Source organism: Amblyomma maculatum, unplaced genomic scaffold (genome assembly GCF_055883805.1).
Source record: "Amblyomma maculatum isolate TAMU_Amacu unplaced genomic scaffold, ASM5588380v1 scaffold_27, whole genome shotgun sequence".
In the NCBI taxonomy this organism is placed as follows: domain Eukaryota; kingdom Metazoa; phylum Arthropoda; class Arachnida; order Ixodida; family Ixodidae; genus Amblyomma; species Amblyomma maculatum.
In genome coordinates, this window is record NW_028146752.1 from 1,545,013 (window position 1) to 1,560,015 (window position 15,003).

At 45.5% G+C, this 15,003-nt stretch overlaps 1 protein-coding gene across 2 annotated transcripts in view; it reads left to right on the forward strand.

Moving 5' to 3' along the window:
* The window catches only part of LOC146170935 (solute carrier family 41 member 1-like), a 57,352-nt gene that overhangs the window by 19,432 nt on the left and 22,917 nt on the right, over positions 1–15,003 (forward strand). For both annotated transcript variants that reach the window (XM_084586690.1, XM_084586689.1), the window contains one exon: positions 2,443–2,589. In XM_084586690.1, coding sequence (XP_084442816.1) covers positions 2,443–2,589 — 147 coding nt within the window. The remainder of the gene's footprint in view (positions 1–2,442; positions 2,590–15,003) is intronic.

Below are 15,003 nucleotides of genomic sequence, written 5' to 3' on the forward strand. Positions count from 1 at the left end.
GCAAAATGACCGAGAAATCGACGCTCGTGCAATATTCGACGCCGGATATACCGAATGCGGATACAAGAATTATTGCTTATTTCTAACTCTCAGAATATCCCCTTGGAAGTCCTTCCATGCAAAGTGTAGAAGTGATATTCATGTTTCGCGAACTCACGTTCCGCGGAACATTCGATATATCTAACTGCCCTACAAGGTGCGCTTCTGCCTCTGGCCCCTCGACTACCATTCGTGCGCAGAGCAGCACACGCGGCGAGAGGTGGGCTGATGGTATGTCGGCGCAGAAAACGTTCTGCTAGCGTGGCTACACCGTAGTCACGGTTCTGAGTTACAGAGGAGCTCATTTGTTGGCTCCTCTGCTCCCGTACTTTCCGGTGTACCGCAAGGTTCAGTACTTGGACCCCTTCTCTTTTTAATTTATCTAAATGATTTGACCTTTGATTCCCCGGTACGATGCCGGTTCTTCGCAGATGATTGCATTGTGTATCATAACATTCAATCACTGCACGATCAGACTGCCATACATGATTACCTAACTGCAATCAATAATTGGTGTCAGTCCTGGCGCATGAACTTAAACGCGTCAAAATGCACACACATGGTCATTACAAGGAAGAAAACACCATTAATTTGTACATATAAAATCAACAATGTAGCAATTAAGCCGGTTGACAAATTTAAATACCTGGGTGTAGTAATTGACTCGAAGCTAACCTGGAATGCTCATGTTGAATATGTCGTTTCGGCGTCGCTAAGGAGACTATGGCTACTTAAACACCGGCTGAAGCATTGCACTAGTAGGACTAAACTCGCTGCCTATACGACACTCATTAGACCATTGCTCGATTACGCCGATGTTGTGTGGGATCCCCACACAAAAACTGCCATCAATAACATTGAAAACGTGCAAAAGAAAGCCCTTAGATTTATTTATAATACTTACAGTAGAAGAGCCTCGGTCACTGAACTCAGAACACGGTCCGGCCTCCCAACATTAGAATTTCGGCGTAGACTACATCGCCTACAAACGTTGTTTAATATAGTTAATAAACAAACAAAAATGGATTCCGACATCTACATCAATTTTAATAAGAGAAGAGAAACAAGAGGCAAGCATAGCAAAACAATTGTGATGCCACAGGCTAAGACTAGCGCTTATCGCTTCTCGTTCTTCCCTCGAACTATAGCAGAGTGGAATGCCCTACCGCAAGAAGTCGCCAATATGACCTCGGTCGAATCCTTTGCGTCTGCTGTGCACTCTTTGCAATGAAGTATGTTAATTTTAGAGTGTCCAGTCTCCTGTTTTTGCAGTTTGCAGATGTGTGTGTGTGTTTTTTTTTTTTTTTGTTCTTTTTAATGTTCTTTTTTGTAATTTTGTATAAGCTGCTTTTGCCCGCGCAATAATCTGTATTGCAAGTCATTTCCTTATGTTTTCTTGTCACTCACATTCTTGTTTACCCTGATTTGTAGTGCCGACTGTACTTACTCACTCCTGCTTGGACTGCCAAGAGGCAGTTGGCAGTATCAAATAAATAAATAAATAAATAAATATAGAATTATCGACATGTATTCCCGTGACGAGAATGCTATCGGCAAAACTAGTGTATTGCGGTCAGTGTGTTTGTTTCAAACCTTATTTGTGAAAAGGAGCTTAGCGGTGCCTATAACTGGAGTGAATCAAATACTCATCTTTAAAGAGACACTGCGGACAAATTCATGTCAGTATTATCACGCTCTAATAAGTGCTGGTCACTAAGCTAGAAAAAGAAAGAGGGCCGAATGGAATATAGGCGCAGCTACCACCGGGCGCTTATGCAAGTACGATATGGTTACGAAATGTGAGATCTCTTGCTGCAAAAGATTGCAGAGTGCTTAGTTATTATGCACTGACAAAGCTCTTCTAGCTTATAATTGCGTTCAGGTATGAAAAGTAAGAAAGGAAATTTCCTTCTTGGAAGAGGTACACTATGCTGAACGTCGGCTTGTTTATTTATTTATTTTGCGATGGGCTTCCATGAGCCACTTTAGGTTTTCTTTCCTCTCCCTTGGAAATTGGGATTTCCCTCACGTCTTCTGCTTTTCTTCGCGTTGATATTTAAAATTCTCACACATTTGTAAGACAGAACATCTGGGATACCTTGTTGTGACAGTAACTTTTTTGTCGTCACCGCTGCTGCCCGTTTACCTTGCAAAGGAGAAACAACATCAGGTAAATGGAAAAGATCGAGCCATAAAACCCATGAAGTTTCGGCGTCGTCATCAACGCCGCCATTATGAAACGAATATGCTGATTTCAAAGGCAATATTTTCAGCGGTGAAAGCGTTTTTTCTTTTCAAATAAAAGCCAGCAGGGGTCGCTAAAAACTCAAACGCACCTGTTAAATTATGCCTATAATAAAATGCCCGGAGGACGAACTATGATCCCTTTTTCACGCAACGCAGGTACAGTGATGGTGCTGGTGGTGGCGTACTCCGGCCGTTGCCGCATCAACCCGGACAACGTGGCCACATCTGTGGTGGACGCCCTGGGAGACATGACCACGCTGGCCATCTTGGCCGGATTCTCCACTCTCCTCTATGGACAGATAGGTGGGTACAAGGGCAGGGTAGCGTCTCGCTTAAACTAAGAGGATCTTGCTGGTGCGAAGCTGTGCATGTCACCGATTAGTGACAACCGTCACTGAGAAATTGAGAAACACGGGAAGTGAGCGAGTTGTCTGAAAAGAGGACGGCTTTTGCTAACGTAGAGCGGGAGGAGGAAATAACGTCAGGAAAGGCGTCGTATAAACATATCTAGGCCTACGTCAGGAGAAGAGCCTCTTTCATAGCCCTCCCAATTAAATCTGTTCTGTGGCAGCTGCGGCCAAGTTAACACAGCAAATTTTTTAATCTTACCAGTCTACCTGAGAGCTTTCTTCCTCTCTAAATGGGCGACGTTTGAATGAGAAGAGGCGCTTGTTTCGCCTTGCAAAACGTGCAAACACTGCGGAACGTTAGTCCGCATACGGCGGTGATGTAATCTGAACTGACCGACTAGCTATCAAAGAAACCAAGCACGTATTCCTAAATAACACACTGCCATCACTTCGTTCTACTAATCCATCTAAGTTCTGGAACATTATCAGGCCCAAAGAAGTCATTCAACTTTCTGATAGTGCTGCGAATGCAGTGACAAGTGTAGAATGTTTTACGGTCTTAAACCTTGCTTTTGCAAAATTGTTTACGATTGTTCCTTCCATGTTGCTCCGGAAGCACTTAAGTACTATTTCTTTCCGATGGACCTCATTGTCACGTATTTTGCTGGCATTGTAACCTTATTCCAGAGCCTCATCATCCAGTTGCAGTGTTGAAAACATTATTTCTAAGTCTTTGAAGAACACTTCTGCTTATTCCAGCATATATTTAGCGCACCTTTTCACCCTGTGTGTCGAACACGCCACAATGCCAGCTGACTGGAAGAGGGTGGTTCCACTCTCCAAACAAGGTAATCCGAATCCTCCTCTTAACTACAGACCAATTTCATAAATAAGCATTCCTTGTACACAATTCTAGAGCACAATATATATTATAACCTCGCTTCGTTTTTGGAAAGTAACTCTTTCTTAAGCTCCTGTTAGCACGCGTTCCAAAAAACATTATTCTTGCGTGACTCAACTATTATCTTTCTCTAATATCATAGCGCCGTCTTTATATAGTGATTTACTAACCGAGTACATCTTTCTTGACTTTGCTAAGGCTTTCGATAAGGTATCGCATCACTTACTTCTTCTTAAAATGTGTTCAAGAACTTTTTGCTAGGCTAGTTGGTGAAACATTTCAAAAATGAACGAAGCGCTAACAAGACATTCACAAACAAAAGGACACAGACAAGCGCTTACTGATAACTGGTCTTTTATTGAAGGGAAAAACAACATATATAGAGACACCGCGGCGGCGCTAATCAGAGGGAGCAAACGTCAAAATGTGAAAAGATTATAAAACCGATAAAAAAAAACAGACAAAAAAAAGTTATCTTATGAATAGGCTAAAAACAATGGTTTGTAAAACAAACTGATATACGGCACGTGGTGTATAGGGTCAGATGAAATTATTACAATGACAAAAAAAAGTTTATAAAAAAACCTGACAATCACAGAAAAACTTATCAGACAAACGACTAAATACTTAAAACACCTTAGCAAAAAAGAGATAGTGGTTCTCAACTCATTAGGCATGCGAATCTTTTTTTTTTTCGGTTCTCTAAAAAAGAGAATTCACTCTGATGTAGCACTTTGGACGGTTCAGTAACACAATCCAGACCTTTCCTTCTTATGAAGGCTTTTTTAACTCACTAGCTACATTGTCCCGACTCCGATCCAGTACTGTAGTTTCTTTTAGGCAAGACCTGCATTTACACTTCTTTCAATGAATCGGCAGAATTGATCCAGTGCCTTTCTAAAGCGATCGCTCGTGTTCTCTCAAACGCTCCACAGTATTTCTTGCTGGGCTAGTTGGTGTCACATTGTCTTTAACCAAAGAAAAAACAGTGCTAAATTTTTGACGGAACACAGAAAATACGAACGGGAAATTGGCCAAGATGTGCTCGGAGGTTACCAGCAGTGGTAAAGCAACATCGGGGTGTGCAAAGAAACACTCGAAGCCCTACGTAAGGTGTGCCACGGGAGTGGTCTACGAGATCCCCCTTACGTGTGAAAAAGGTTATGTCGGTCAGACCGGGCGCTGCGTTAACGAGCGTGCTGGTGAACATTACAGGTCTTTAAGGAACGTATCAGATTCGTTCCAAAACCTACCCACCTATTACCGCTCCTGCTTTGATAAAAATAAAAGCTGTGAACCACGATTTGTAGAGATTAAAATTCTAACCAGAAGTAACGACAGATTAGCTCAGGAGCTCGAAGAAGCCTTTTTTTATCAAGGAGAGGGGGGGGGGGCAGGCGTGTCAGCAGCACTTCTACATCTCTGCATGAAAGCGAGCATAGACTGTTGAAAGATGCGAGGTTATCACAAGTTTTACCTGAGGCCGTTTTGTCAGTTTCTTTTGGGTTTTTATTTTTTTTTAATTTTTTTTTTTCGTCCTACCTTAGAGCACATGCGCAGACGTTCACCGTCTTCGACCTATATATGTACAGATGTATCTTTCAATAAACTTAGTTGGTGTCAGCATCGTCTTTCTGTGAGTTTCGTCAAAAATTTAGCGCTGCTTTTTCCCTTGGTTAAACACAATCTCAAACGCCCATTAAACAATCTTCCAGTCAGGCCGACGTATACTCTACCGCATGAGAGCGGGATCCGATATACGTCTTCTTTGCACCTGACATAGGTTGGGCATGGCGTGTTCCACATGTTTCCTTTCCTGGTTTCTGATTATTAATCCAAGGGCACGAGGAAGCCAGCTTGAAAGGGGCAGAAAATAGTACGGGATCTTTAAAATCATTTGCGGCCTTCTTCCAGTTTTGCGCCATGCGATGAAAGAAGGGCACGACAGGTTTAACCCTCTCAGAATCCTCTTGAGTGCTTCTACCTCTTGTACCTTTTATTTTTTGAATCAACCGCTGTAGATATAATGGTCTGTGGGAAGGCTGCCTTATGTGTCCTTTCAATCGATATTCAAAGCCAATTAGCATGCAACGCTCACACGATTTTTTTAAAGAGGATGCCAACACTGATGTGGCTATGGCTCTTTTCAGTGTCTTCGAGTGGGCTGACTCGCAACATAAACGCGCTTTTTGAACTCCTTCTTGTGCAAAGGAGAGTTCTAGGTCCAAAATCTTCAGCTGATTGTTTTCTGGTAGTTCAAAACCGTACTCCAAGACATAGCTACACTCTCTAAAAACATCTATAAATACATTTATAGTGCCATGGTAAGTCGATTCCCGTCTGTTTAACACTATTAGAAAATCATCTACATGCCTGAACAGCTTTAGAACCTTGCCTTTGTTAAAACTGCTATCAAGAAATGTGTCAATGGCTGAGAGAAAAATGTTACCTAAAACAGAAGCAACACAAGAACCTATGCAAATGCCCTTTTTCTGTATTTAAACCTGATCCTCAAATTGAACCATCGTGGCGATAAGATAGAATTCCAACAAGGTAAATAACCTATCTACTTACATGCCCACTGCATTCTGGAAACGCACAACACCTCTCTTTTCAACACAAGACCTAACAGCTAGCAATAGCTCTTTGTGTGGAGTAGAAAAAAGAAAGACCTTCAAAATCTACTGAGAAAAAACTGCTTACAGTTCCACAGCGCTGTAAAACACCTATTACATCAGTGGAGTTTTTTGTAGCAAATGCATTCTCTACTTCATGAAGTTCAGATGTTTCAAGAGAAATTGGCTTACATGTCTTTACCAAGACTGGCGCTAACTAACAATGCAACAAAACGGAATTTCTTTGCGAGTCTTGGCTGTTAAAAAGAAGCTGTGTGTCTTTTCCTTGCACTTGCTTATAGCATTCGCTATCTTTTCCAGTTCCAGGTTTGTACAGACGGAGACTGCCCGAGACTTTACTTTTTCCTGGCTTGAGACTTGTGGGAGCGAAATTCTTTTCAACAGCACGGCAGGTCTTTTCTTTGTAGATTCCTGGCGGGATCACCACAAAGCCTCCTTCCTTATCGGCTTGCATAGCCGTAGACCGCTTTCCTTGAAAAAAAAAAAAGTGATGACGGTGTTGATCTTAGACCGGCTGCCTGAGGCTCTCTTCGGAACTGTTCTTGACAGAGCACCTACTCCGTCCAGCAGGCCTCTCCCACGGTCTTCAGGCGACACCTTCCCCTCAACACTCCTATTCAATGCGAGAAGCTCATGGGCCACATTCGCAGGTTCGATGCTGAACTTCGGTCCCTTCGAAAGAACCCTGCTGACTTCGTTAGGGACTTTAGCTTGTCAAAAAACTTTCACCTCACCGCTGCGTTACTGCATTTTGGGGGCCTTAGATGTGTTGTTCAACATGTGGAGCCACCATAACTCCACAGCCTGAGCTGCAAGCTTCCCGTATGCTCGGAATTTCCATTCAGGGTCTTGGTTGTGACCTGCGACACGGAAACACTTGACCGTACAATTCTACAGACTCGCTTAACGTGGCCGTAGGAAGGCCGAACAGAGCGATGGCCTCACCTGGGATCAGTCCCTTCTTGAGGCAGAACGAGATGTGTGTGGCTCGGCACGTTGACCATTCGCAGGTTGGCCATAGACAGGTTAGCCAGGAATCTACAAAGAAAAGGCCTGCCGTACTGTTGAAAAGAATTTCGCTCCAACAAGTCCCAAGACAGCAAAAGTAAAGTCTCGGGCAGTCTCCCTCTGTACAAACCTGGAACTGGAAAAGATAGCGAATGCTATAAGCAAGTTCAAGGAAAAGACACTAAGCATGTTTTTCACAGCCAAGACTTACAAAGAAGGTCCGTTTCGTTGCATTGTTGGTGAGCGCGAGTCTTGGCAACGACATATAAACCTGTTTCTCTTGAAACATCTGAACTCACTTGAAGTAGAGGATACATTTGCTACAAAACCTGCACTGATGTAGTAGGTCTTTTACAGTGCTGTGGAACTGTAAGCAGTTTTTCTCGGTAGACGTTGAAGATCGTTTCCATTCTACTCCACACAAAGAGCTGTTTAGCTGTTAGGTCTTGTGTTGAAAAGAGAGGTGTTGTGTGTTTCCAGAATACAGTGGGCATGTCAGTAGATAGGTTATTTACCTTGTTGGAATTCTATCTTAGAGCCACGGTGGTTCAATTTGAGGATCAGGTTTAAATACAGAATAAGGGCATTTGCATAGGTTCGAGTGTCACTCCGGTTTTAGGTAACATTTTTCCCTCAGCCATTGACACAGTTCTTGACAGTAGCTTTGACAAGAGGAAGGTTCTAAACGTGTTCAGGTATGTAGATGTTAAGCAGAAGGACCCGCCGACTTACCAAGGCACTATAAATGAAATTCTGGATGTTTTTAGAGAGTGTAGCCATGGCTTGGACTACACTTTTGAACTACCAGAAAGCAATAAGCTGCAGTTTTTGTATCTAGAACTCTCTTTTGCACAAGGAGGAGTTTGCTGGATGTACTACTTCTGAGCACAAAAAGCGCTTTTATCTTACGAGCCACCCACTACAAAATAGTGAAAAGACCCATAACCATATCAGTGTTGGAATTCTCTTTTAAAAAATCGTCTGAGCACTGCATTCAAATTGTCTTTTAACTTCAGATTGAAAGGCTACACATACACCGTTAGGCTACCTTTATATCTGCAGCAGTTGAGTCCTTGATTCAAAACATCAAATCTACAAGAGGTAGAGGATTCTGGGAGGGTTAAACCTGCTGTGCCCTTTTTTCATCGCATGGCGCATCGCACGGTCGCAAATAAATTCAAAGTTCCCGTACTACTTTCTGCCCCTTTCAAGCTGACTTCCTCGTGCCCTTGGATTAATAATCAGAAACCAGGAAAGGAAACATGTGGAACACGCCATGCCCAACCTATGTCGGGTGCAAGGAAGACGTTGTATATCGGATCCCGCTCTCATGCGGTAGAGTATACGTCGGCCTCACTGGAAGATGTTTGAATGAGCGTTTGAGAGAACACGAGCGATCGCTTGAGAAAGGCACTGGATAAAATCTGCTGATTCACTGCAAGAACTGTGAACGCATGCCTTGTCTAAAAGAAACTACTGTACTGGATAGCAGTAGAGACAATGTAGTTCGTGAGTTAAAAAAAGCCTTCTTCATAAAAAGGAAAGGTCTAGACTGCGTTAGCGAACCGTCCAAAGTGCTATATCAGAGTGAGTCCTGTTTTATAAAAGGGCGCAGCTTAATTTTTTGCATGAATTTAGAACCGAAAAAAAAAAGATTTGCATGCCTGATGAGTTGAAAACCACTTTTTTTTTTCAGGTGAGTTTTTTTTGTGACTTTCAGTTGTTTGATCAATGTTTGTTTTGTGATTGTCTTCATGGCCCTATACACCACGTGCCATAGATCAGTTTGTTTTCCAAGCCATCGCTTTTAAACTATTAATCCGATCATAACGTTTTTTTTTAATCAGTTTTATGCTTTTTTTTTTCTTTTATCGGTTATATGTTCTTTTCACCTTGACGTTACTGGCTCTGATTAGCGCCGCCATGATGTGCCAATATATTGTGCGTTTCCCTTCAAAGAAGGATCAGTGGTCAGTGAGCGCTTGTCCCTGTCCCCTTTCTTGTGGGTGTCTTTAGCGCATCGTCCATTTTTTTTAATGTGTTCCCTGAATATTGACTCAAATCTTATTCAACTTATTCAATGTTTCTTGACTAACCCCACCAAGTTTGTATCAGCTAACGACTATCTATCATACACATGTGCCATAACAACTGGTGTTCCCCAAGACTCTGTTGTGGGTTCTTTACTCTTTTTGATATATATTATTGACCTTGCGATTTGCTATAACTCTTCCCTTAAAATGTTTGGGGATGACTGTGTTCGTTTTCGTGCTATGCATAACGTTAACCACAGTTCCCTCCTTCAGTCCGATCTTGATAACGTCTTATTTTTAAGCCAGCGATGTTCTATGGCTCTCAATCCATCAAAGTACAAAATTATGTCTATCTCCCGCCAATCTAACGAATCTAAAACGTTCAAGATTAATGAAGCTTCATTAGAGAACGTTTTATATTATAAATATCTTGGTGTTCACAACACGAACGGCTTATCCTGGCGCATTCACATAGAATATGTTAACAATGCAAACCATGCCCTTGATTCAATATGCAGAAACTTCTCTCAGGCTCCATCCCATTTCAAGGTACTTTTATATCAAACACTAATACGGCCAAAGCTACAATAGAATATGGGACCGCGCGCAACTCACTTCAATCGATGCTATAGATTCTGTTCAATTCTATCTCTTCAAATCGGTCAGTTCGCTTCATCCTTTCTAGTTTGACACGGCTAGTGTTTCTTTATAGAAATTTAAACTTGCTTTGACTAACCTCGCAGTTCGTAGAAATATCTCACACCTGTCTTTGCACGTTTTTTCTTTCAAAACGAGACACTAAAAAAGAAGAATTGTTTTTCTTCTATACCAACCTACGTGTCACCACGTGTTGATAATCCGTATAAAGTTGCAATCCAACTTGCAAAACGAACGTGCTTTTTAATTCTTTCTTACCAAAGACTAGCACTGAGTGGAACCACCTTCTACTCAATATCGCCTGCATTGAAGACGCGCCATCTTTCAAGCCTTTTAACACCAAGTATGTCATCGAACAAGCGTCTCCATCATGATTTTTGCCTTTTGCCTGTACTTTTTAAAGTGTATCGTTTTTGTTGTTTTTGCGCCCACCCCCTATATAATGCACTCTGGGCACTGCGGGTATTGTAATAAATATTTAAATAAATAAATATGAATGCCAGTTTACCTGGCATTGTCGGTTGGAAATAAACCCTCGGGCATATGTAAACAGATATCGATGTAGCGCACAAAAGCTGTCGAAGCTCCATATAGTAGCGCTTGTCGCATTTCGCTCTAGCAACTTGTGGGACCTGAATATGAAGAGCATTGTCAGACAGAATTTAAGACTCAGCCCGAAGCTCGAAGAGTAAAACTCACTGTGACTTTTAAACCTTAAATGGTTTGGGTGAAATTTTTTATGTGCAGGTGATAATAAATGGCGTAAGATAAACACCATCAACATCCTGCCTGTGCGATACTCTAGCCTTAAAAGAAGTGTTCACTATAGGAAAAGTCGCCAAATTAGGCACGACCGCTGCAGTGATGTTTAATACTGGAAAGAACGGCAGCTTAATACTTCTTTTCCTTCTTTTGCTTAATTATTTACATGGTACTTGCTGAAATGAAAGCAGCAGACGTCCACCCTAGCACAGTCTGACCTTTGCATAAGGAGCTGTAACGCGATCAGGCTTCAGCAATAGTAAACTTGACGACGGGAGCCAGTGCTTCCCGTTCTCCTTGGCGGCTCCTGTCTGGGCGCCAATCGCACCTTGTTGACCGAATGAAGGCCCTCCTCGACCTTGACGCCGTCGTCTTGGCGCCCCGGGCGAGCACTGCGCAACATCCCGTTCAGGCAGTGCCGCCGCGTCCTAGCCTGCCCATTTGTCCGACGCCGGATGCCTCGGAGCTGCCGCGCCGCCACCAGTGATAGGGTCCAGACGCGGCTCGCCCCTCTGCGAAGCCAAATCGGGCTTCGGGGGCAACTGATGTCTCTGCAACAGATACGTTCTCACGTGGTGTGCGCGCGAATGGATGAGGTCATTCATCTCCGCATTTTCTATATGGCCTTTAGCGGACGTGGCTAGACCTTTCTACATTTTCAGCGTAGTACGAAGAAGCGTCGAGCAATCCTGTTCATCCTGGTCATCCGGACGGGCTGTGGAGCTCGATCTGATATTTAGGTTTAGGAATTGTACATAGCAAGAGCATCCAGACGCTTTGCGAGATGTCAAAAGCGGAGTAACAAACGTGGGGGATAAGTGGAAAGTTTGTCATTCCAGTGAATTGCAATCATGTTTTCAGCCTATTGTGCATCTGCTGCCCAATTCGTGAAGCAAGTATCTTTCAAGTCCGTCTCGAATTATGTGGTTCCAGCCTAGAGCAGATGTGCGTCCTTGACGGTTCCCTGTTGATAAGAGGGCCTCACACCTACAGATGAATGGCTCCCTCTGTGTGGCTATCTTCCAGAACATAAACGAAGGTGCCTTTCGAAGCACAAATAAGCGTAGAAGCGGAGAGGTGCCAGAGAGCCGCGAGCTGCAAAGGAGCAATATACGGCTCACGATTCGCCGGTCGGCCACCTATGGCCAAACTGCTGTTCTATAAGCCAACAGAAAAGGCGCATCTGTCAAAGTCGGGTGGTCACCTCTACATAGACCGGAGACTCTGAATTTTGCACCATGTGTAAAGAAAATGAAGAAGAAACAACGCTGCGGCATCGCCATCACCATCGCTGGTCTCTGGCGCCCATCTCTCTCGCTGAAGCTGTGCCCTGCGACTGGTATTCCGATCCTGCTGTGCCCGAATTACTGCCAGCGCTATACGTTCCAACCAACCATTAAATCCACATTTCACTTGGTGGAGGTCAATCTGAGGTTCCCTGTACCCATCTCGCCCTGGAACTTCGCAGCAGAACATTGACTACCCCAATGACCGAGCCGACTTCATTGCACCTGCCTCCGCCCGTCACCTGCACAGGTGCGCTTCGTCAAAGGGACCCGGCTACCTTCAGTGGAAGCAGCGATGACGACGTCGACGATTGGCTGACCACTTACGAACGGGTCAGCCGTCACAATAACTGGGACGACTATCGTAAGCTCAATAATGTCATCTTTTACTTGAGCGACGTCGCTAATCTGTGGTTTAGAAACCACGAGTCGGACTTTGCCACCTGGGCGAATTTCAAGACGAAATTTTCTGATGTCTTTGGCCGCCCCGCCGTAGGAAAACTCCGCGCGGAACAGCGTCTTCGGTCCTGACTGCAGCTGCCTGGTGAAACGCTCACCAGTTACATTGAGGACATTGTTGATATGTGTCATCGCGTTGACCCGACCATGACCGAAGCCGTTAAAATACGTCATGTCCTCACAGGAATTGATGACGGCGCTTTCCACATGCTCATCGCGAAAGGCCCCACTACGGTCAAGGAAGTCTATGACCTCTGTCAAAGCTACGACGAGCTCCGGAAGGAGCGTGTTTTGATTCGCCAGCCTCATACATCACTTGCTGGACTAGCCGCGGAGAGGGAGTCATCTAGCCTCTCTGATGACATCAAGGCTTTTGTACGCCAGGAAGTCGCACGACAACTGTCCCTGCAGCCATATGCTAAGTAGTCGTCAACAACTGGCCTTGTTCCGGAGCTTCGCCATGCAATCCAGCAGCATGTATCTGAAGTCCTCCCTAATCCTGTTCCTCAATCAGCTCCGGTCGCACCTTCAATGCCGTTCCCCACGCCCACAGTTTCATCGTCCGGCGTTGCGCCACTGAGCTACGCTCCAGCATTCGCGCCGGCTCCTCCTCAAGTATTGCGTCGCACGTATGCCGAAGTCACTTGAAGTCCACCGCCTGAGCCAGCATATGCCTATGCTTCGCCCCCCATGCGGTCCGCACCAACAGCTTTTGCTCCCCTCTTGCTTCCGACACGATCTCCATGGCGCACTTCAGACAACAGGCCTATTTGCTACCACTGCGGCATCCCTGGGCACACTACACGCTACGGCAGGTGCCGAATAAATATGGCCTCTGCTGCATGGCCTGCGCCACCTTATTTGGCCCCCCAGTTCCCAGTCCCATCGGGTCCTCCAACAGCACCCCCTGATCCTCCGGACTTCCTCCCTCGTCGTTCGCCATCACCACGTCGCCACTCCATTTCGCCAATGCGCCGACGACCCGCCCAGCCGGAAAACTAACCGCCGCAGTTCGCGAGGCATGAACTCCGTATTCGACAGAATTTCAAAGTCCTCGTCTTAATCCCGCGAATGTTATTCCTGTCATCGTTGAAGGTGTTCATACTCTTGCGCTCGTCGACACCGGTGCCGCTGTATCAGTTATCAGCCAAAAACTCTGCCGCTCCATCCGAAAGGTGATTACGCCTCTCGAGGGACTATCGCTTCGTACCGCATCCGCTCACAGTATACAGCCGACAGCTATCTGCACTGCTCGCGTCGTCATTGCTGCAGCCTTGTATATCATCGAATTCGTCGTTCTCCCCACATGTTCTCATGACGTCACTCTCGGCTGGGATTTCCTGTCCCAGCATCATGCTATCATTGACTGCGCCAGTCCTCAAGTAGAGCTCATTGAATCGGGTGATGCACCGTCTGATGCCCTGCTCCGCAAGCCGTGTCCTCGTTTTGCGACCAAACTCCTCGTAGCACATGACACAACCATCCCACCCGTTAGCGCTGTTCTGTTTCCCCTCACTGCCTCTTTTACCACCGCCGCGACAGTCCTCTTTGTGCCCTCTAACTTTGTCTGCCGCCGCCGCCACTTACCACTGCCGTTTGCCGTCCTTGACATGAAAAACGGCGCTAGCACACTTCTGGTAGCCAATCCTCTTCCGTCTCCCGCTATGTTGATCGAAGGGGAGTGCCTCGGCCGCGTCGAGCCCGTGGATCTTCTGTTCGCCTTTGATGATGTGTCATTCCCTGTTTGCCAAGTTGACGCCTTGACTCCAACTCGTGTGGCTTCAGATCCGCTACAGCGGGACCTTTCTGACCATTCTGTGGACAGCGCTCTAGAATCGCGCCACCGCGAGCAACTTCTTGACCTTCTACACCAATTCCGCGCTTCCTTCGACATTCCGCAATCTTCCGTGGGCCGCACGACTACCGTTTCCCACCTCATCGACACTGGCGCTCACCCACCTCTCCATCAGCGGCCGTATCGGGTGTCCCCGACTGAGCGCCGTGGTATTGCCCAACAAGTCGATGACATGCTGCAACGCGGAGTAATTAGAGAATCCTGTAGCCCATGGTCGTCTCCTGCGGTCCTAGTTAAAAAGAAGGATGGCTCCATACGATTTTGTGTTGATTATCGCCGCCTCAACAAAATCACTCGTCGTGATGTATACCCCCTCCCACGAATCGACGATGCCCTAGACTGCTTGCAAGGCGCAGAATTTTTTTCCTCACTCGATTTACGCTCCGGGTATTGGCAGGTGCCCATGGCTGAGGCGGATTGTCCTAAGACCGCCTTTATTTCTCCAGACGGATTATAAAAATTTAATGTTATGCCATTCGGACTCTAACGCCCCAGCCACAATTGAAAGAATGATGGACACTGCACTGCGCGGCCTGAAATGGAACATCTGTTTATGCTACCTCGATGATATCGTCGTCTTTTCAACAGACTTCCCGACCCACCTGACTCGACATCGCCAGGTCTTCACCTGCCTAACCCGCGCCAGTCTTCAACTGAACCTCAAAAGGTGCCGCTTCGGTGCCCGCCAGCTCACAATACTCGGACATGTGTGCAAAGATGCAGTTCTGCCTGATCCTGACAAGCTCCGCGCTGTTGCTGACTTTCCAAAA